This window comes from Acyrthosiphon pisum, chromosome A2, assembly GCF_005508785.2.
Source record: "Acyrthosiphon pisum isolate AL4f chromosome A2, pea_aphid_22Mar2018_4r6ur, whole genome shotgun sequence".
Classification (NCBI taxonomy): domain Eukaryota; kingdom Metazoa; phylum Arthropoda; class Insecta; order Hemiptera; family Aphididae; genus Acyrthosiphon; species Acyrthosiphon pisum.
The window spans coordinates 108,751,279-108,774,762 of NC_042495.1; the positions used below are offsets into that span (position 1 = coordinate 108,751,279).

The window sequence follows — 23,484 nt, forward strand, 5'->3', positions numbered from 1 at the left end:
TATAACTCATAAACTACTCGTCCCAATTTCGATTTTCATGTATCAAAATATTAAGAAAAATATTCTGCTTTGGAATAAAAAATTAAAACCCTATGTTGTCATTCAAAAAAGTAAAAAACTTAAAAAATTATAAGGATAAAAAATATTTAAAAATATAATTTTTTAAGAAAAACGTTGTTTTATAAGCGACTTGAAACTATGTAAAAAAATATTTTCAAAAAAACTTACACTTTTTGAAATAATGAGTGTTGTTTGATAAAAGAATCACCCTGTACACGGTATATACGCAGTTCCGGCACATCACATAACAATATAATGTCACTTTCCGAACGCAGTAAATAATATAATATGTTTATACACATATACACGACGAATATATATTTATATAAAATATGTTCTCTTGACTGTTATTCGAGTGGGGACATCGCGTATGGTAGCGGGCAAAAGTATATAATATTCCGGGAGACGTCCAGCTCTTAACGTCGTTTCTTTTGAATTTCCAACGTTATATTTAATATGAAAAGTTTAAAAACGTCCTATTACATGCGCGCGTTTCGCCTCCAATTATCGCCGGCGAAATGGCGAGTAAAAACTACCGTACCACATACGTGATATACAGGGCAGCCGATTTTAATTTATTAAAACTTCCCCTTTTGAATTTTTTAAAATTATTTAAGAACCGTTGTATTTTCAAATACATTTACCACGCCGTTTAAAGGAAGTAGGTATCCCGAGAGACCGCACCTACCTACTTTTATTTTCCTAACGAGAATAATCATCCTTTTTTCCCACGAAGTGATAAGCAGACGACTTGTTTGAAAACGTCGATTATGTATCTAAATCGAAATTCGAACGAATGATATTTGTATTATTTAACCTTTTATTACTAAGGATAATAATTCTATGATAGTGGAAATGTACAGGGTATGTGACTATAATACATATAAAAATTGTCTAACTTCATTATATGTATTTTATATTTTTTTAAAACAGCTTTAGTATATCGATACATTTTAATAACTAGGAATTTACTCGTTTGACATATTGTGGTTAATTTTGATGATTTACAGTAAAAAAGGATGATTATGAATACTGTAAAAACAAGTTGGTCTTGCCACAGAACGTGTCTTCTTCAATGGCATAAAATATCTAAATAGTTGAAAACATTATGATCCTTAAGTATACAATACTGACTTAACATATTTTCAAAAAATCACAATTTGAATAAAATATTCATCATTATCGAAGAGGAAAAATGGCATTGAGCATGCTTTGTGATGCATCCTGTATGTGATATTACACGATGTTATATTTTATTTTCTGCGCAGAAAAATTCATCAGTGTGCGTGTGTGGGACCACGACAACCATAATGTTATTATATTCTTTTGTATATTAAATATCATAATAAACCGTTCCGAAAAACCATATCATAACCAAAAACAATCGAATTTTTTTCTCGGTAAAATAATATACAAAGTAATGAGCTGGTATGTTATGTAATGTTTGAACGACGATACTTTTTCATACGACTTTTCGTCTTGGCCCGAGAATTGCAATTGCCGCGTGCACATCCGGTGGGATTTGGATGGGGTGGTTAATGTGTTCTAGCGTTTATGTTTCCCGAATAGTCATTTTAAGTACGTCCTATAATAGTGTAGGGATATAGTTGTAAGTCCTATACACCCCCATGCTTAAAAAACCAAAATTATTACGCCACTCCACGTCGTTTGAAAAAAATCACGCAGTGTAGAAACATTCTGAATACGTGTCACGTTTTCGGCTGCCGTTGACCTTATATTATTATTATTATTATAATGCAATAACATTTAGAGGGTACGAAAAAAAAAAAACGTAATTAAACAATTTAAAAAACAGAGTTTGCAGAAAATTATTTATTTAATTACACGTTTGAATTCAGAGGAACCGCAAACGATTTATCACGTTAAAATAATGACGACCCAATCGTTGTGATAAAATTGCATCGAGCCGCCGCCGTTCCCGAACTATGTGGGTCACAACCCGAATTAGCTGATTAAGACCAGGGTTTCAGCTCCATGGGTCGCGAGAAAAAAACGATTAAACAGTAATATGTGTCGATATTATCATGGTATGTTAGTTTTAAACGTTTAAAAAGCCGAGTGCGGATACCGTTTAAATTAATGAAAACTTTATCGAATTAAATTATTACGAAAAAACTATACATATAAAATAATCAAATATAATTTACGATAATTCCACAAAACTGCAAACGGAATAAAGCTGGTAGGGCTGGATGTGATACATTGGAGCTTTGATATGAAATTCGAAGACAATGATGAATCATTGCGTTTTAAAAACGAATCTGAGTGGAGTTCGATTAAAACCGCATTCTCCGAATGTCTTCTCGTATCTTGTAAAACTTATCCGCAGACTTTTTCACGCTCAGTAAAATTACTGAGGAAATTGGAAAATTATTTTTCCCAAGAACTTACCAGACACATTTTTCTCAATCGAGAACCATAATATTATACGCTTTCAAGCTTAGAATATCGGATGAATTACTGTGCACCAAAAGTGTAATATATGTCTCGAAAATGTATAAAAAAAAATGTATCGGGCTATATTCACGTTAATATTAATTGATCGGATAGATATTTATTAATAATTATTAGCATTTAAAGTTAAGTCAACACCAAACAAAATTTTTGGATTAATTCTAAAGACGAATATAAAAATGTTTATAAACGAGTATATAAGTAGGATTCTACTTGCGATTGAAACGAAAAATATGAAATACATTTTAAATATGCGAACAATATTTACCGAGGTCCAAACCGGCTATAGACGAAATTTAAGTTTTTGATTTAGAGGGGCCATACATAACATCTTAATTAAATTAGACAGATTTGCGAGGGGCTGTTATGAAAACCAAAATCTACAACAACTTTACTGTCGACCGAATTCTAGACAAAATATCGAAATGTTGTTAGGTACCTGCAATGCATCGTATATCTTAATATTATTAATTTAATAATTTCACTGTTTAATATAAAATTGTTTTTATTAGTTTTAATAATATCAAACCTATCTACTAAGGATGCGCGTGGTTTCGATATCTACCATCGGAAAACACATCATTAATGAATAATAAATTGTTGTTTAAACTATTAAGTTCATTGTTATTTAGTTTCATCAAACGGCGTTTACTATAATATAGAGAATATCTAAAACATGACTAATGGATGACTTGACTCTCCAACTGTTAAATATATTTTTGGAGGGAGGCAAAGTTCTTCGTGCCCTCCCCCCCCAAATCACGCCTAAGATCATGACTGTCGGATACTGACCAATTCAAGGCACATGATCATGCCTTACTATGTCATTATACATTAAGATTTTATATTTTTATAATGTCGTCCTCAGACTATAATGTAAAGATTTTTTATAAAATTCGTTTCAGGTGTGTCTGGCAGCCGAACCGAATTATCGAACGCACCGTCATGCGGGACGTCCGCTGCTGTTGACGCGGTTGGACGACAGACTATAAATAGTCGTACTGATAACGGCTATCGTCCATTGAGTAGCTTTGATGATAATATGACGTTAAGTCGGTGGCGATGACTGTCGTCGCCTCGGTGACGACGACGACGACGACGACGGAGACGATCGTGACAGACACTGCGACCACACCGCATCGATGACGGGAACGACAACGTGGTCGGCTGCGACCGCGGCGGCGGTTCCGTCGGCGGCCGCGGACACGTGGTAGTGTGCGGCCGCTCAACCGGTTCGGTCGCTGTTCGCGGTCGTCGTGTGCGCCTGGCGTCGGGCGACAACAGCAACAACAACAACAACAACCAAAACAACACCGACAACACCGAGGCGGCGGCGGCGGGGGCGGCGGCCGTCACGACGGCCGCTCGTCCACGACTGCGACGCGACTGACGGTACGTCCCGCTGGCCCGCTGACCGCGTCGCGGCGACCACCACTGCCCGCGCGCGCACACCGGACGTCCCGAACACACGCGAACAAGGCACCGTCCGTCCACGCTTACCAACGACCGCCGAACACCCGCCGCCGGTGGCCGGGCCCGATGAACCGGACCGAGTGCCAGACGCTGCGCGACTCGCTGGTGTGGAGAGACGCGCAGGTGTTGAGCACCCTGGCCGGCCTGTCTTTTATCGCGCTCATCGTGACCGTCGGCAACACGCTCGTCGTGGCCGCCGTGTTCAACAGCTCCAAGCTCCGGTCGCCCACCAACACGTTCATCGTTTCGCTGGCCGTGTCCGACCTCATGGTCGGCGTGGCCGTGTTGCCGTTCAGCGCCACCTGGGAGGTGTTCAAGGTAACGACATATTATAATATCAATGTATGACATATTATAACAAACGATGATTTTATTATTGCTGTACGCGTCGTAGATGTTGAAATACATAGAAATACCTTTACTCTGTTCAGCGAGAGAACAAGCCGATCCCCCCCCCCCCCAGGTGACACACTACGATAGGTTTACCTATAACAGAGTGCCGTGCGAGGATGTGCAGAAGAACCCATTTTCGTCGTCCCGCGGCATGTTCTCTCGCTGAACAGAGTAGCCACGTACAGAAGCTAAATATATAATATTATATTATAATAATAAGGTCGGATACATTTATTTGTTCAAATAGACGATGGTATTTAATATCCAAAACAATAATAAAAAAGCGGTAAGTATTTTCTTAAAGGTCAGTCTGCACCGTACAAGTTTATGTGGTTATATAATATAAGTCAATAATATATATAATAACGACAGCCAATTTCGAGCTGGTCTTCATTATTCATAAATTACATTTTCGTAGTAATATTATGTCGCCACTCGCGCACCCCTTAGAAATGAGATCGTCAGAGCAATAACTTACGTATAATTTATTATATCTAATGTCTACCCGTTTTCGCGGCCCCGTGACGTATATCTAATAATATTGGGAACACATGAATTGCGTCCCGTAAAAAGGTACAATCAAATTGCGTCCCAAAAATCTAGGACGCAGTTTGTGTATTTTAATCAGGGGTTCTTAAAAAACTAACAAAAAATAAATAATAAATATAATCATAGTCCGTAATATAATAAAATCAATATTTAGATCAAAATGTCGGTCAAAAATAATAATAATAATAATAATAATAATTAATAATATCAATCAAAACGTCAGTTAAAAAATAGGTTATAATATCAGAGCCCAAGCTCCCTTATAAAATTAATACACACCGAATAACCCCTGAAAACGAAATGAAAATTCTACTACCTAACCAATATAATGGGACGCAATTCGTATATACCTTTTTTACGGGACGAAACTAAGGTGCACCCGATAATATTTTAATAATATAATACACGTCATGTACTCCCGATGAATAGGTCATGAACAGTGGCGTAATTAGGGAGGGGGATTTGGGTGTCGTATTTCCCCCATGAATTTTTTAATTGGCCAACCATATTTATGTACTTATTATTGATTGGTACTAATGTAGTATATTTTATAGAAATAACAAATAAAAACCCAAATCCCCTATGGTAGCTGTAACTAAGACTGTGAATTTAATATTGCACAAATATATCGAAATATCGAAATAATGCTTTTAGCTCGATTTTTGGGAATTTTTTTCGAAAACCTATAACGGTTATATGAACCAAAATTTATCGGTCACGGACTTAGTTCCAAGGTTATAACATTTTGAAGTTCGGGATTTATCCTTTATTAACCCGTACGCAGATTATTCCGCAAATGTACATAGAAAATGCAGTTTAGCTCCCAAACGATTTTTTTCGAAAATCTATATATTTCAACGACTTAATTATTACGATGCAATCAGAATTCGTTGGTCGGACTTCATTCAACCAAATTTTTTTACTTTTGTTGGGTGCTGGGAGAGACTAATTTTTCTAATCCCCCACAAACGTGACCAAATTATGCCACTGGGCGTGAAGACACGATATTAATCCGAAACGCGTCTTTCGTTGCCGTTGTTATCTATTATAATTATATCGTTATCGTCATCGTCATCGACTCCATCATAATCACTCGCGCATGCGCAAGATGCGTCACGCGCGCCGTGTGAAGCTATAACCCGAAGGCCGAAATATAACAATTTACGTCATTAATCATTAGGGAAAAAAATTCGTATCTCTGCGAATGTTATTTTATACAACAATAATATAATATAACATCGCGTGTACGTATTATACAGGGGCTGCTAGTGCCACATAACACTATATGCAGAGTGCGCGCACACAATTTATCTCGACGCGACAAAACATTTGACACGCTAAACGTTTGTTATAAATCGTATACAATAATAATACATCCGCTCGATATCGGCATAATGCATTATATAATATAATATCTTATGTATAAGATATCGTACGATATATGATGCACGCAAACCTATATAATATGTACCCACGTGTTTTCATTATTCGCGATAGGTATGTGTGTTGTACGCGGAGGGTAAGTAAAAACCACACGCACATACCACAGTGCATATACATATTATATTATAAAGCTTCCAGAGCAGGCTGAAAGTTTTGCGTGAAGCCCGAGACAGATTTTTTTCCCACGAGGTCAAAAAAAAATACAAGTACAAATCTTTTTATATCAACGCCCGATAATCGCCTGCAAACTTTGTTCGATATATTTTCATCATAACTCTAATGAAACACGTTTTATCATTATAAAATCGACCGTGCAGAAAAGTAAATATTATTACTGTTTATATTTTGTATCAGGTACCAATTGAATCACACGATTAAGACACCACGCCCCAATGGTTTCGAATTTTGATTTTGAAATAGTCCAGCGCAACGGTCGTGGCGTTAGCTAAGTAAAAAATAAAAATAACTGCACGACTGCGTGTGTATAGTATATCGAAGCAGGAGTTGCCTATTTAAACCGTGTAAAATACAGGTAAATTTGTTATACGACATAACTAATTTTCTAATGCATCAATTAACTCCTATAGTAACCTCCAAAACATCAGAAATATTGTGTAGAACGTGCTTTTGTAAAAATAATAAAAATCGTACGTTTAGAAATTAAGTTATAAATGAAAAAGTGCGAACTTTTAAATGGAAATTTATATTAAATTCAGAATTACGGTAGCCGCCATCGTCATCGTCGCATCAGCGTTGTCAATGTTACTATAACAATATTACCGTTCTTATAGATCATTGCGTAAATACTCAGTAGGTATTTAATAATGATAAAAATTAGTGATATCACAACAAAAACCCTTCGTTAATTACGGTGAAAATGGCTAAGTAAAAAAATTATAAGATCTTTAAGAACTATGAATATGTGATATCATGAATAAATGCTAAGTATATTGAATTTAAGTAAACTTATTTTGTTTCAATTTTTACACGTAGCTTACGAAGGATTTTTGTTGTGATTAATAATATATTATACGAGGAGTACCAACAACAAATGACTCTCTCCGGGATCGGTAAAAAACCAGTACGACTAATGAAATAAAATAAAAACAATTTAGTTTTAAATTTAGTACGAATTATGACCAAATATTAAATTATTTTAATACCTAAATCAATATTATATACATTCAAACTTACCGCGTAAACGGACTCGACTTTCACACAATATCACTTAGTTATTTTACCAAAATACAAAAACAATTTAACCACTATTAATAATAATTTTATTAAATTAACAAAAGTCATTAATCGTAATAATAAGATCAACACAATAAGGACTCGTGATATTTCTATTTAGCCGTCAATGAGCTTTAGAATTCGTTTTTCACATGAGAACAATCATTTAAATAAGTACATAATATTATATTATAATGTGATAGTAAAATGGTATTTTAAACACTAGAATACCATATTTAAATCACTCAAATACTATATGAGATATTAAAAATACTTTTAATGACTTAATATGACTGCGATATAAGTACGTCTTTTTACCGTTGTGTAATTCTAGTATAATAGAAGACGGTTTTGTTTCATCGCGTAAAACTTCCAAAACGAAATTATATTTTTGCCGTCGTAACTACGACACTGCCTCAACAGTATTATAATATCATGTTACATCCAAAACGGCCATCGTGTCAATTCGAGCAGAGGTCAATAATTGACGGAATGGTCTAAGTTCTATTCCAATAGTAGGTGGTAATTAACGCAGACGGACGCATTGCCGTTTAGTAGGCGAATCGGTCGAAAAACAAAGGTCGTTAGAGGGGAACGACAGACGATAGGAAAAGCGTGTGTAATGGATTATTAATTATCGGCGAAATGTTATAAGTACACTGTTTATAGACGGCGGCCGAAGGTTTATTATAGATTATCAATAGTATTATATTATATTATTATAGACGAGAGCTCGGAGAGTAATGGGTCGCAGGAAAACAGATTATAATGCGTCTATAATTCACAGTTAAGATAGTTATATTACATTAATAATACTATGTATCGATAATATGTTCGAAATTTCTTCGACAATAATCGCTTAGTCGCGAAGGGGGGGGGGGCATAATATCAACACTGTCAAGAAACTAAAAATTCTCAAGTATTTTATATTATATTATATTTTAATAATATTATAGACTGACGATTTAACAAAAAAAAAAAAAAGTGGATGTCGCTCTGCTGTTCAGTAGGCTACAAGTGGGTCAATGTATAATTATAATGGACGGTATTAAATTTGAATTAAATTTTATAATATCATTGAATACGAAAAAAGATGATTACTTATTATTAATCCGTTAGCTGCTAAGTTTAATTAATATTATAAAATTACAACAAAATAACTAAAATCGTAACCTATTCTCGGTTCTTAAAAAAAAAACTAAAAAAATTGAAAATTGAAAATGTCCAGCTCGAAAACAGTCAAAAAATTTAAAAAATTTCATCGTGTACCTATAGAATATCCTAATATAAACATTTAGTGAAAATTGCATGTATCTGGTCATATGTTTTAGAGTTACACCAAAATCGATTATGTCAAAAACTGATTTGCGTAATAATTACCATTTTTCCTTAATTTTTATTTTGTTTTTTCTTGCGCTTTTGAAAACTATTGGGAATTTCAAATGCTGACCTATTAGAATGTACAAACTAGATTCACTTTCCCATCGAACAAGATACTGTTGAAAAAAATCGAAGTAGTTTTACTATACCAATCGTTGATGACAGGCACAGAAAAAAAGTGTTAAATCAATACATTCATCGCCCCGCTCAGAATCTAAAATTATAATTTTCATGTCTAAAATAATTTATTATAATATAATAAATACTAACGGGTTACGTTTTTTTCGGTATATTATGATTATTTTCAAATTTTATAAACGTGCTTTCTCCATCTAATATTTTCTAACCAGACCGACGAGAATATCGTATATAGATTTATATCTTAAGGGTAAAATTGTTAAGTGCAATACTTATACACAGTAACTGATATAATAATATAACTGTTATATTATTATGCAACTATATTAATTGTCTTGTATTACTTATACAAGAGTCATATCGTCTAAATCCTTTTTTATTATTATTATTAATTTAAAGTTTCCCTGACTTGATCGTCCAAACTTGGTGATACAATATAATACATTTCTTATCGTTAGGAATAAAAGATAGCAATGTTTAGATTCTAGAACGTTAGGAAGTATAGCTTGCGTTCTCATTGGTTGTTTTTATTATACATTTATACTAATTTATAGTATAACTGCAATAAAATATATTATCTTCAATAATTTATTATTAAAGCTTCATTCTATTTTTTTTTCGTATTTAGATTTTAGATACTATAATTATTTTCTATGATAAATTTAACAAAACAAACTATAGAAGCATAATTCGTTTATAATAATATATAATTTCGTTTTGATCAATAATTATTATATGTACATAATTTCATAAACTTTTATAACTGCAGCGTAATAATATGAATATTGGTCTATACTCATTGGTAGTTGTAAAATATTTGTATTCGATATTATTTTCCTCTACATTTTCCTTCACCCCACACATAAACAACATTAATTATTAATATTTACTAAAACATTTACACTCTTTTCTATATTTTTACATAACGAAAAATTAATCAAGAGCGAATGAAGTACATATACTATTTAGAGAGAATCGCAAATTTACATTTTTTTGTATTACAGGAATACCCGCATTTGTTTAAATTTTAACACAATATTGTAATTTGTATTTAACAATACACAAATCAATAATGATGGTACCAAAACGTATTTTGTTATAACATTACAATGAATTATAATATATTTTAAACTATGTTAAACGTAATCATAATAACATAATATTGTATACAATGGTTTATAAAATCGAGGCATGAAAAAAAAAAATAATAATAATAATAATAATGAGAGACCTGTTCTCGCTGTGCGTAGAGTGTTGAATCCGACAAATCTGGAATTTTTACCCAGAAGTATTGGAGCGTGCCGTTTGTAGTTTCAATCCTTTACAATACGTATAGTGCGATTCTGTGGTATGACAATCCTCCCTGAAAAAAATTCGCGGCACGTTTTTGTGGTGGGGTACCACAATTATTATTGTATATTTCGGTCACGTGTAAACGCAAATGTAAAATTCTGTTTAGTAAGTAGGTTAACCTACCCCATAGCACGAGTACGAGTACTAGTGTACTACGGTATATGGTAACAGATGATATTATATACACGATAGCGGGTGTGCAGAGTTATAGGGGGGGGGGGGCAAAATTGTTTCTAAGAAAACCTTTACAAACACCGCAGTATCATTGCGCAGTATTGTATAATATTATAATAATCGAAATTCAACCACTCGATAATAATTGCAGAATCAATGTGCCAACGATAAAGTTTCATATAATATATTATGTACACTGGTATAAAATATATGGTATTGTACGCCGGCACCCTTATCGCGACAATCGACACGATAATATATAAAATAATATATTATAATAGTTTGCCCTCACATTTATCCTCCGCAGGCGTTATGATAAAATAAAAAAAGTTATTGTTAGTATTATTATATTGCTGCTATTCTAAAAGTTTTTGCATGACATATTATTATTTTAAAACACATTATCCGCGAATGGAACGAAATGAAAAACGTGAATAAATTAATTTACGGGGAAACTATTATTATTATTTTTCATCAATTACGAAAAATAAAAAAAAACCTTTGATTTAGGATAATATGTCAGAGTATAATAATAGAGTGACTTCAGTGGTGGATGGGATAGGTTCGTCACCTGGTGACTCCAATGCTCAAGTCACTGTTGCACTTCATTATTTTTATAAATATTTTTAATGCAATGATGAATCATATCAACACGTGTTATAAATATGGAAATTATTAAAACGTTAAATTCCCACAAACAGATACAGATATACGCATATGTAAAGCAGATGTTCATTATGTTACTAAAATATCTATCCATCTAATTTGTTATATTTAATTAATTAAGTCGTATTTTTAATTGCATAAGCATATTTTGCTATAATACGAATTATAATACCTATCCATGAACTCCGTATACCAGATACGAGCTTAAGCTTAAGCTATTATAATTATAATATAGCTCTACAGTTGGTTTATGCGTATCAGCTATTATTGGTGTAATGTATTGTAATTATTTAACTGTAATCGATTTGGCTGAAATATATAAAATGAAAAATAATAAAATATTATAATATAAATATATATTTCGCATTTATAAATATTACACTTAATCAACAATCGGTGAAAATATCAAGATTCGGGGATTAAAGTGGAAAAAATTACCTCAAATCCGCAAAAGCAAAAGCTTAACAGGCTTTACTCGGTTGTCTTATGCCGTCTTCTGCAGGGAGAAAACCACAGCCGGAATCGTCCATAAGGTATTCTGTATAAGATAGGTAGGTACTGTGTTTATCAACTATTATATAAACGACGAGTAAAATATTTTCGTTTCAGACCATTTATGCTAGGTATCCAAAAAGTCATCCCGGTCGAATGCGTTTTTTTTTGTTTAATTTTTAAAATTCTGTTAGGTACCTATTCTAAATATTAGGTCATTATTGATGAATCTCTCGTTCCTCGTTGCGCCATTTAAAATTGCGTACCTCATCACGCCGTATTCAAAATTACTTCCTATACATGCAATATATGATTCAATTCATAGAAGACTGCACAATTTGCAGTCCCCAGAACGTTAATCGAATATATGTTCGTTTTTGAAACTATCGAATAAAAGTTAGGGTACTCATTAGGTTTCACTTTGTATACAAAATATGCATTTTGTCACTCGGTAAGTATAACAAACGAAATCTGCAGCTGATGTGCTTTAACATCGCGAAACGCATAAAATCGAACACAATAATATTATATTTTAAAACATAATATTATGTACCTGTTACAATAGACGGTATCAGTTTTGTGAAAATTCGTAATAAAACATATTATGTATTCTCGTCGCAACAATAAAAGCTCTCGTGAATCGATTGTTAATCCACACACACGCACAATAGCCGTATAAGAAACCACCCCAGACGTGGTCTATATACGCATGTCATCATTATAAATGTCTCGTATTGAAATAATATATCATACACGTCTTACACGTGCAATTTCGAGACTTTGAGATAATCCGCTCAGTAATCAAACAATAACACGCTCGTTCAAAAGGAATATTGTTCAACCGTTTTGCAAACGTATAATATTATTATCGTACTTTATTATAGTGTGGCGGGGCGAGGTAAACAAGAACTCGTTTAATATGACATATTATTATGTCGTATATGTTCATCAACGACTGTTTTAACAAAATTATATCCTTACAACAAATCACATGGAAACTTAAATACCTAATAATATTATTAGTATATTATTATCATCGAAGTTATGTAGATGCGTTTCGAACACCGCGGATTCCTATTTTAAACGCTTTCGTACCGAATAAAATAATAATTTTTTATAACGTCACATGTTATTATACGTCATATTATACACTACCTATATATATTATACAAACCGTAATCAGTCGCACTAAATATGAGCATCATTGTTGTCCAGTGAAATATATATGACTTAAAATTTTGACTTTTTTTTTTTTTCCTAGATTTGTCTTGGGTTGATATGTTGACATCATTATCGTTACTGTGATGAAATCATATTTAAATAAATAAATAAATAATGATATGTAACGTTAAGTAAACAAAATTCTCCCTTGAAATTTAAGAGGCGTGTGTCTTTCCCGACGAGGGATAGGTTATCATTACGTATAGTTTCTGATTCTCCCTTTGTGTGCGTGTATAATATTATATAATCCCTATTTCACTAACACAAATTACAGTTCATCGTCTGTCAGGTTCGTAATACCCTGTCTAAGGTATTAGCGGGTGGTATCCGTCTCCCGAGACAATCAAAGAAAATTTTCCATTTTCCCGAACAAAAATCGTCCACGCGGCTCTATATTATTATGCCACGTAGGTACAACATGACGCTCACATACTTATTTTGAGTTTCTATAATATTATACTCATACACTCCATCCCAACCCAACCGAAATAGAGATAAAATATTTTTCTCCGACATCCGAATCGCTACTTAAGGTTCTACCCACACGACCCGCCATCACTAACGCTCATACACAGAATATTATGCATTCCACGAATACTATAATAAGATTTTTATTATTTTTATATTATGTACATTAGGCCAGCAAGCTACGATTTCGTGCGGTAATTTCGCAATATTATTCGTATGTGTACACGTACATGTATATATAATATATAGCCGACAAGACTGGTGTAGCTCTAGCTTTATATAATATTAGCAGGATACGCTACAAATCCGGACTAGTGATTTAAAAAAACCTAAAAACACAGAGTTTTAAAGTATATACTCATTTTTAAACAATTTAGGAGGAAATCTCTAAGTAAATTTTTGGCTGATCACGGTTTTAAATAGCTCAATTAAAAAATAAATTTAGTCTTATAATAAATGTCTTATGTCTTAAGTTTAATTTAGTAGTTAATTAAATTAGGGCTGTTGGTATTTTCGGTATCTCAGAATACCGGTATACCGTGACTCGGTAATTACCGTTATTACCGAAAATGCCGTATATAGATACCGGTAGTAAACAAATACCGGATACCAGTTTCAACATTTTAAATACCGCCAGCCCTAAATTAAATCATTGTTTTGTAAATATTACTAAATAAACTAAGTTATATTGTATACGCGTAATAGGTACCTCCACTTATTTACCTATAATTATTTAAAATATTGACGAATGAGGTAGTGGATGAAAATTTTGAAACGTATCTCCGCGCCTTCAAAACTGTTGTTCAGGAATGACAACAAACTATGCAAAAATAATGTTTTTTCAAAAAGTTATTACTTATTGAAATAATGTAGTGTAGACTTAACCTTAAAGGAATTTCGTTTATGCATAAAACTCTAAAGTTTAATACACTGTATACGTGCAGTATAATATTCCAAAATGAGTAATAATACCTCATCTTTCTTAGCTCAATATTATTAAGACAGAGTTAATATTTTGTTCTTGTTACCCTTTGTATAGTATAATATAATAATATAATATAATAATATACAAACACGCATAGTGTTTTAAATGAGAGTAGCGGAATTCGAAAAAATCATAATCATTAACGCTTCATTAACTTTTGCTTCACTAAATTTAAATGTAATATATAACAAAATGTAATCTTAGGGTTAAGTGCATTATATATGCTTTAAAATAATTAATACAGGCAAAACAAAAACCATCAAATTTGCAGAGACGTAGGCGTAAAACCTTTGAAATATTAAAATTAGGAAAGTATAACATTTTATTAAATTGTTTATAAGACGTTTCGACCTGTTTTATAGTAACATATAGACTCCTTAGATATAATAAGTAAATATAAAATTAACAAAAATGTATAGGCTATAAAAAAGTATACAATAGTAGGTTTAACAATACTAATATTAACAATAATACTATTGTGGGTAGAAAATATAAAATTGGGTCAATTATAACAAAATGAAAAAATAAAAAATATTGATGACTTCGATATTTTTATGCAAATGTTTTCTTCTGTTTTTCCACCCTCATTTTAAGTTTAATTTGTTTATTATTCTAGGTGTAATCAATATTTAAATTATTCAAAAAAGCGCGGATTTTTTTATATGCGTATACCCCAGACGCATATTTACTACGTTTATTTGAATTTAAATTTGGACGTATACTCTTAAGAAATTGTATTCTCTTTGAAACGGGAAAACTAAAACAAGAGAAATAACAATAGAATTATAAAATCACGAAGAATCTGACTAAACAATGATTTCAAAGACGCCCGCATGTACTATTTCAACGTTGGTAACGTGGTTTGGAGAGATGGAGCAGCTGGTAACTTGTTTTAAAACCAGAAAATTAATATCGACTACATTCGTTAAAATATCGTCTCTTAAATCAATCATTATACACTTAAATCGCTAACACGATATTATTAATGATAATCTTAATCTGATAAAAAAATATTGCTCGGGTCGGTATCGCGGTACAGCGTTGGTATTTATTCTTTCGTAGGTATACGATTCTGCTCAATGTAACATATTTTTTGTCATGACGTGAAGTTAAAAAAATATTTTGATTTGTTTCAAACATGTTTACGAGATTCGACGATTTATGAACAACAATGTTATTGTTAACACCGATATTTTCTACACTCTGATATTATTACTATTTTTTTTATTATTGTTGTTGTTGTTATTGCACTGCGAACAACGGAACAAATCGAAAACCAATCAATATGCTAACGAATAACAACGGCGTTTCACAACTTGCAAGTACCTATAATCTATCTATGGGTACTCGCACAAATACAAACAGACATTATGTGCGTCATAGAAACATTTATAGTATACCATCCTGCATGTATTATGTGTGTTTGCCGCAACCACGGTTGTAGTCGTGCGTAATTTCACTTTGCCGTTTTCGATTATATGAACACTGGGGATGACGACCCACGAGGGAGGGGGATTACAGGTGGGTCGGCGAGTAAGCTGAAAAACTTCACCCTCGTTCGCTTTCCCTCACACACTTCTCGTCATCACTCACGTTCGCACGATCGCCGGTTTCGTTCGGATTCATTAAACAAATTTAATTACCTACCCAAATGAATGGGACGACGTTATGTTTTTGGACTCGCCACGCGCTTCTCTGCCATATTTGTGAGGCGAGTACATATTATATAAAATATGTATATTATAATTACGCAGTTGCACTATAAAATAATAATGATGATTATTATTTGTTATTATAATAATATGGCCGAGGCGGCAACGGTGATCTTCTCTTACCTAATGTATTTTTAATTAATTGGGGTGAGAAGAGAATCTCTGGCACCGGTGCTGCGCCGCTCGACATTTCCCAGGGATAATAATTTTTATAACGAAATAAAAACGAAAAATCTTTTCCACCATCTTTTATACCATCGTTTTTGTTGTTCATTTTACACCAAGTCACCGCCTCAGCCGCATTATATAAATATATAATATTTTTATACATACTTTTCATTTAGTTTTCCACGTTTCAAAACGAAACTGGCACACACAACCACACACACACACACACACACACACACACACACACACACACACACACATACACGTTATATATGTCTGAATGCGTTTCATCTAATCGACTTGGAACAATTGGACGGTAAATAAAGCTGTTCCTTTATAAATAATATAATCATTATAATATCAAAGACAATGTACCATTGGCGTATCCCCACAGTATTGTTGTATACTTTGATTTTAAAATCTGACTTTGGTAGAATCTATATTTTAAGCATTGCCCAAAGCAAATATGTATACAATATAAAAACCTATCAATTACAAATAGGGGGTCTTGGTTTGGCTTGGTAGTTGACCTCTGTCACTAACGTGTTCTGAGAGGTCAAGCATCGGCCGGCATCGCTAATGCTCTGATGGGTAACTACTATTGTCACACCTATTGTGCGTGTGTTAAGAATTTTTTAAAAATATGAGTACCTAACTATTAATAACTGTAATTGTTGTTAACTAATGAGTTAAAGTTCATATATCAAAATATTATGTAAATTCCTCAAATGTACCTACCTAAAAGTTCGATGGAACAACTACATGATTCGCGTAAACGGTCGATGGCTCAAACATAACTGGGACGAAAATTATTAAATGGCTGGAATACTATGACACTCAGTGGCGTATACAAGGGGAGACGTGGGGGTCCATATTGTTTTCCATATGAATTTATATTCATTGATCCTCATTGTTAAATATTTTAAGTGAAAAGTTTTGAGAGGGTGGGCGATTTTCCAAGTTTCCCCTCCTATTTGCCTATTTTATTTTCTATTTTTGACCCCCTCCCCCTTTCAGAAATCATGTCTACGCCACTGATGACACTCGGTTGTGTAACTCGATATTATAACCAATCAAAACCCAAATTAAATTAATTTTTATATGTAGGTATTTAGTTCAGTATTATTCTAAAAGCGTACCTGTTTAATATGGCCAGCTCTAAACAAGTACTCACCATATTTTTCACTGCAGATCTATAATATATTATGGCTCCTGTCGAATTAGAATTTCATAATTGTATATCGTTGTAAATAATTTGCTGGTTATCATAATATCATACTTTTTTCTATTTCAAATTAACATTTAACAGTATTTATTGGATAATAAAATATAAAAATTAAACCTATAAACAATACAAAGAAAATTAAAATTACCCGGACAATGGATGGCGGTTCGCATATCGCAATTGCATTACTACCTAGCAGTTACGATAATAATTTATAAATTATTCTATGGTTGTTGGTTTTAATTGGTATCTGGTGATCGATAAATCGAAAAACAGTCATTATTTCGATATTTTGCTTAAATATAAATGAAATAGAAAAAGTTGAGTTTTTAAGTAGGTACTAAAACATAGTGAAACTTTTATTGATCGAACTTTTAATATAATGTTATTTTTTTGTATCCAGTCACGGAAAGTCGTCGATGGGTTCAAAAACGAGTGCGTCAGTGAGATGTAATCATATTTTACCGTAATACTGCTGTCACTGTATTTTATATCCAATTATTATAACATCGAGGTTTTTTTTTTCATTTCTGCAGGGGCTTATAATTAAGATTTTGTTTTTTTTTTCGGTTTTCAATCAACTGTGTGGTCGGCTGTCAGCGCTGGACAGTTGTAGGGGAGAGGGAAGGGGAGACCACACGCCACTGATATTTTTGTACAATAAATTATAATATATTATACATTTCGTTGTTATGTATGCACAACAATACGTAGGTTCAAATCGTTTAAAAAATACAAATTAATAATTGTCCATATTTTGTACTTATATATTAAATTCTATAAGTGGTAAAATACTGATTATCAAAAGTGTTTGAATAATTCGCAATTACGAAATCCTTGCATAAAAACTACCGGAAATCCAAGCTATCGTTTTTTCGGTATATCAGGATTTCGGTTTTATTTACCATTTATCATGACTATACCGTGGTTACTATACGAAATTACGAAAGAAATTATAAGTTAATGGTTCAAAAAAAAAGACATGTGATTGAAGTTGGCGAAAATATATTTTAAAGCACAAGTGAATTATTTAAATTCAAATTGTGATGAAAACCCAAAAAGTGACTATAAAAAAAGTGTACAATAAAGTAGGTACGTATCAAATTATTATAACACATTTTAACAAGATACATATTATTTTTTTTAGGTTCTTACCTATAAAATTTCACGTGAAATCCGGTGTGGCGTGTTTGTAATTTATGCATATAATATAATATAGTCGTAGGTATCATAATATATATTGTATTTTATACAACAGTACAACACCATGACCAGACACTATACCAGTATAATAGTCTTGACTATAAAACACGGTCTAAACACTGAAAATATGATATTATCATCGTAAAAAACGCATAGGCCTGATTAGAAACGAAAACGCAAATGGTCCGTATAATTTATAATAATTATTTTAATTACGATAATTCATAATAGGTACATTAATACACAATAACCAAGTGCGGATTAAGATCATTTTGGGGCCAAATAGTAATAATTATCCATAATATATAAAATGAAACGGATAACACTGTTATAACCACCGGGGGCCACTATTGTTCGATATCCGTTGTGAGCATGGGGCCCGGGGCCATGGAGCCCTGGTCCCCTCTCCCTTAAACAGGTCTTGGCAATAATATTGTAACGACCAGCATTAAGTAATAATAGTAGGTAGGTATTTACCAGGGCGAACCGAAGTGAAACCGAAATCAGACGTCGGAGTTATAGCGGTGGTGGATAAGTTAGGCTAGTCGTTTCACTCATCGAATAGTTGCGTCCTAGTTGTTAGTGTAATCCGCGAATAACATTATACAATTATATTATATCATAAATAGTATGTACGACCTAAATGCGCGCTGTATACAAATACCTATATTATATTGGCTGTTGTAATGTAAATAAATTATATCTATATTAATTTAACCAAGATACTAAAACAGTAGTTAAGGTATATCGGCCCATCGAGTTTTAGGATTTCCAAAGTTTGGCTACAGCAGTACAGCTACTAGCTACAACTGCATTCGTTTTAATTATATTTTCTACTAATGTTTGTATACTTACTAATTTGTATAAAAATAAAATTACGCCCAGACATTTGCACTCGTGACCGGCTCATATGTTGAGTGGCCTACCGAGCTGATTTACCGTAATTGGACATAAGTAATAATATATAAATAATATTACAACGTAGGACATTGGATCGAGAGAAGAACGAGGGAAAATGCGGAAAAAATTTGGTCAGTCGAGCCTATTATTATTTTACGCATACGAATATATATGGTAAAAATCCGTCACCGCCTGTGTGGCATTTTGCGTAGACGCCGTACATCCTGGTGGGGCGGCGGGACAGGGGTTGACCTTATTTGCCCCGGCAACTGCTCGGCGGGCTCGGGCGACAGGGGGTGTACGATGATGAGGGGAAGTAGAGGTGTGTCTATTTATTTTTACCATCCCTTACGGGTGCCCATCGTCAACCAACCCCCTACTCTCACCTGCCATCCTGCAAACGACCACCCCGTCAACCCATCGCCAAACCTATTGTGGAGCACCCGCGGTGACGCGTATAGTCCTTCGCCCGCCGCCGTAGGTATATCGCGTGACCTATTCAATCCACGCGATATACATGCGAAGAATATACAGGGCGTATACCGTGACGATACTGTACGGACAGTTGGACGAAAAACAACGTCCAACACTGTATCCTTGTAAATGATTGTGTGTGTGCGTGTGTGTGTATATGGACATAATACTAACGACTACGCCAATTTCCGTGTCTTCCGAAAGTGTGCATAGTGCATACACAATACGACCAATGGCGGCTGCGAAGGCAAACGATTCAACGGGGTCAGAGCTCGTGTACATAAATATATATATGTATATTACTATTACGTATCGTACTACGATTTTGATGGTGCTAAATAAGACCTACGCTACCTACCCTTCCTCCGACCGTACCGCGAGCTGCACGCCGAAGGTGGTGGAATTTATAAAGCGACGGTTTATCGCATATAACAATCAGTGTTAAAAAAAACAAACTGCTCGCTCGGAAATTAGTACCCATTTTACAGGGTGATTCACCAAACCCGTCCATGTTTTTTATATTATAATAACGAGTTTGTTAAAACTCTGTTTTTTTAAATTTTTAAATATCTTACCATAGTAGGTCATTTTTACCAAATCTTTTTTTATACTACTTAAGGTGAGTGCTGTAGCGATACAAAATTTTGTTTTTCATTTATCAAACGAGAACCCCTTTTTTACTACAAATTATTTACTGGATAATTCTTTTAAAAATGTTGATGTAGATAGTTTAAATTCGGACGAAAATTCTTCGTACACGTAATCTAACATATTTTATATATATTTGAATCTTCCAAAAACCAGATTTCGAACGACTGCATTATCGAGGGATGATGAGGGGTGTCCGTGCCCGGTGAATTACCCTGTGCAGTAATGTGTATATTAGGTCGGTAGGTGAGCGATTTTATCGTCATCGAGAAAACGGTGATCAGCGTGACGGACGAGAAAAATGCTGCGCGCAGACAAAAACCGTTCGGATTTGTTCGTGTCAAAAAAAAATACGGTCAAATATTTTTTCCTCCAAAAATAATCATCATAAGTGCTTGGTAGTTTTACCGGTCTATTCGCGACTCGTTCGACTCGAACATGTTTTATTTCGCTACACTCTCGTTAACTACAAGACACACACATAGGCACACGTGATTTACGCGCGTATTATAATGCTGCAATGATAATAATAATAATACCATAATAATAATAACTATAGTATCAATCTTCAATATTAAACTACGAATCATGATTCACGAACTCGAGCGAATGACACACAATTATTATTCATTACAAGTTTAGAATGTGTTCGATTCTCTAATATCGGCTTACGTCTCGCGTTATTTTCACCGATAATAATAAAATGAAAAATAATACAAGTAGGTACATACTAAAATACGCGTAAAATTATGATCAATTCACGCAAAATGTACTTGCCTACCGTATTTCCGTGAGATATGATAGCGTGTTCAGTGGTCGTATACAGTATTTAACTACTATACATATATTATAGGTATATGGTATTATACTATCGGCGGCGCTAATCGTTGTGAACATAAATCAAATGAGTCGACGAATATTCGCCGGATTTTATTAGTATATAGGTAAACGCATCGACGTGTAACGCAATAAGGATCTTAAACATTTTTCCCCGGTTTCGAAGATAACGGGAAGAATAATAATATAGCACTCCGAGGAGTCATTCAATTATTTTCTTTATTTTCACGCTCTAACTATGTGATGCTCGAGGAGTTAACGTGAATGGCAAAATTAGCGTATCTAAAGCCATTTCTGTTCAGTCACTTTCACGCATCAAAGTGCCTACGCTTTTTTCCGCACTTACCCGGAGGATTTAATTTCCGGTGACTTTTTTTTCACCAATTCGCGGATGACAATTTTTACTGTAATATAATAAATTACGAGACAATTTACGATATATCATAACACGCATGTCTTTGATACCAAACTGCAGTAATTCAGATAATATACAACCCCCCCTCCCCCAATTTTACAGGAACGTTTACTACATCATCTAATAATATTTTCCTATCATAGTTAAAATATATGTAAATCTAATAAAATAAGTAATAACTCACACATGTATGTCTATTACATGAGCGATGTGTTGATACTTTTTATCATGAGGTCGTGCAAGTGTTCTCTGCTAAGTCAGAAAATAAACGTTTGTTTTTGTAGTGGGTGTATATTTCTGCGTAACTAGTTGCCAAACATATTCAATGTTTAGATGTAAGTATACTAATGTTTGAATGCACAAAGCTGTAATTAAAATGACCAGCTTGTGAAAGATAAATCAATTTTCGTATGGAATTATGATTTATGATGCATCTTTACGATGATCCCGGTACTGGATCGTTGTGCTTACTCGTACTGATGTTTTTACGAGAGGTAGAATTAGTAATAAATTTACTGTAAGTTCACCTATCTGAAATTTGGGTTTAATTTTTTTTTTTTAATATTGTTGATTAAAACGTGAGGATATAAAAATTATACCAGTATGAATACATTATCAATGATAATATAGGAGCTAAAATGTATAGGTTCATTTTTTTCAATTATTCAAATTAAATATATAGCATATCGAATTTATATTTAAAATAATAACAAGAAGTACAACATTTAAAACCGTATTATAATAATGAATTTTTTGAAACAACTTAAATTTATTTTATTTTCATAGTTGTGTATTAACTATTTTATCTGTCAAAAATATCAGAAAATATTCGACTGACAAGTCACAACATTTCAAAGTTTTGAAACTAAAACTATAATAGTATGTGTATTGTTATTTATCTTGTTTGTAAAGTGAAAAGTTTTGAAGAAGAAGTTAAGTGAAATGTTGATGTATCCTTATTTAATATTAATAATCAAAATTATTATATTTAATAATATTTAATAAAATTGTATTAAAATTTTAAGTACAGTTCCATTTAATTAAAATAAAAGACATACAATAGTGTTTAGTGTAAATAATAGAACATCAAATCGATTAAATACACATTTACAAATGCATGAATAACGAACGTCGATATTAATAATTTTAATATAGTTAAAATGTTACGACGAACCTATAACAAAAATATTATTATAATAAATATTGAAAAAAAACCATTTTTAAAGTAAATACCATACTCAACTATAACACAATAACTTATATTACAACAAAACGGTATTTCATCAAATAGTTTGTAATTTTAATAAAAAAAAATATATGAAAACTTTATATATTAAAGAAAAACAGTTTCGTGAAGAAAGGAAAAACCGATTATTAAATTATAAACAACCTATATAAT

The 23,484-nt window shown here is 33.0% G+C and overlaps 1 protein-coding gene across 4 annotated transcripts in view; it reads left to right on the forward strand.

Moving 5' to 3' along the window:
- Positions 1 to 23,484, forward strand: part of LOC100164578 (octopamine receptor Oamb) — a 182,392-nt gene that overhangs the window by 99,695 nt on the left and 59,213 nt on the right. For all 4 annotated transcript variants that reach the window (XM_029489451.1, XM_029489453.1, XM_029489452.1 and 1 more), the window contains one exon: positions 3,441 to 4,326. In XM_029489451.1, the coding sequence (XP_029345311.1) occupies positions 4,075 to 4,326 (252 nt within the window). In that variant the 5' untranslated portion in view covers positions 3,441 to 4,074. The remainder of the gene's footprint in view (positions 1 to 3,440; positions 4,327 to 23,484) is intronic.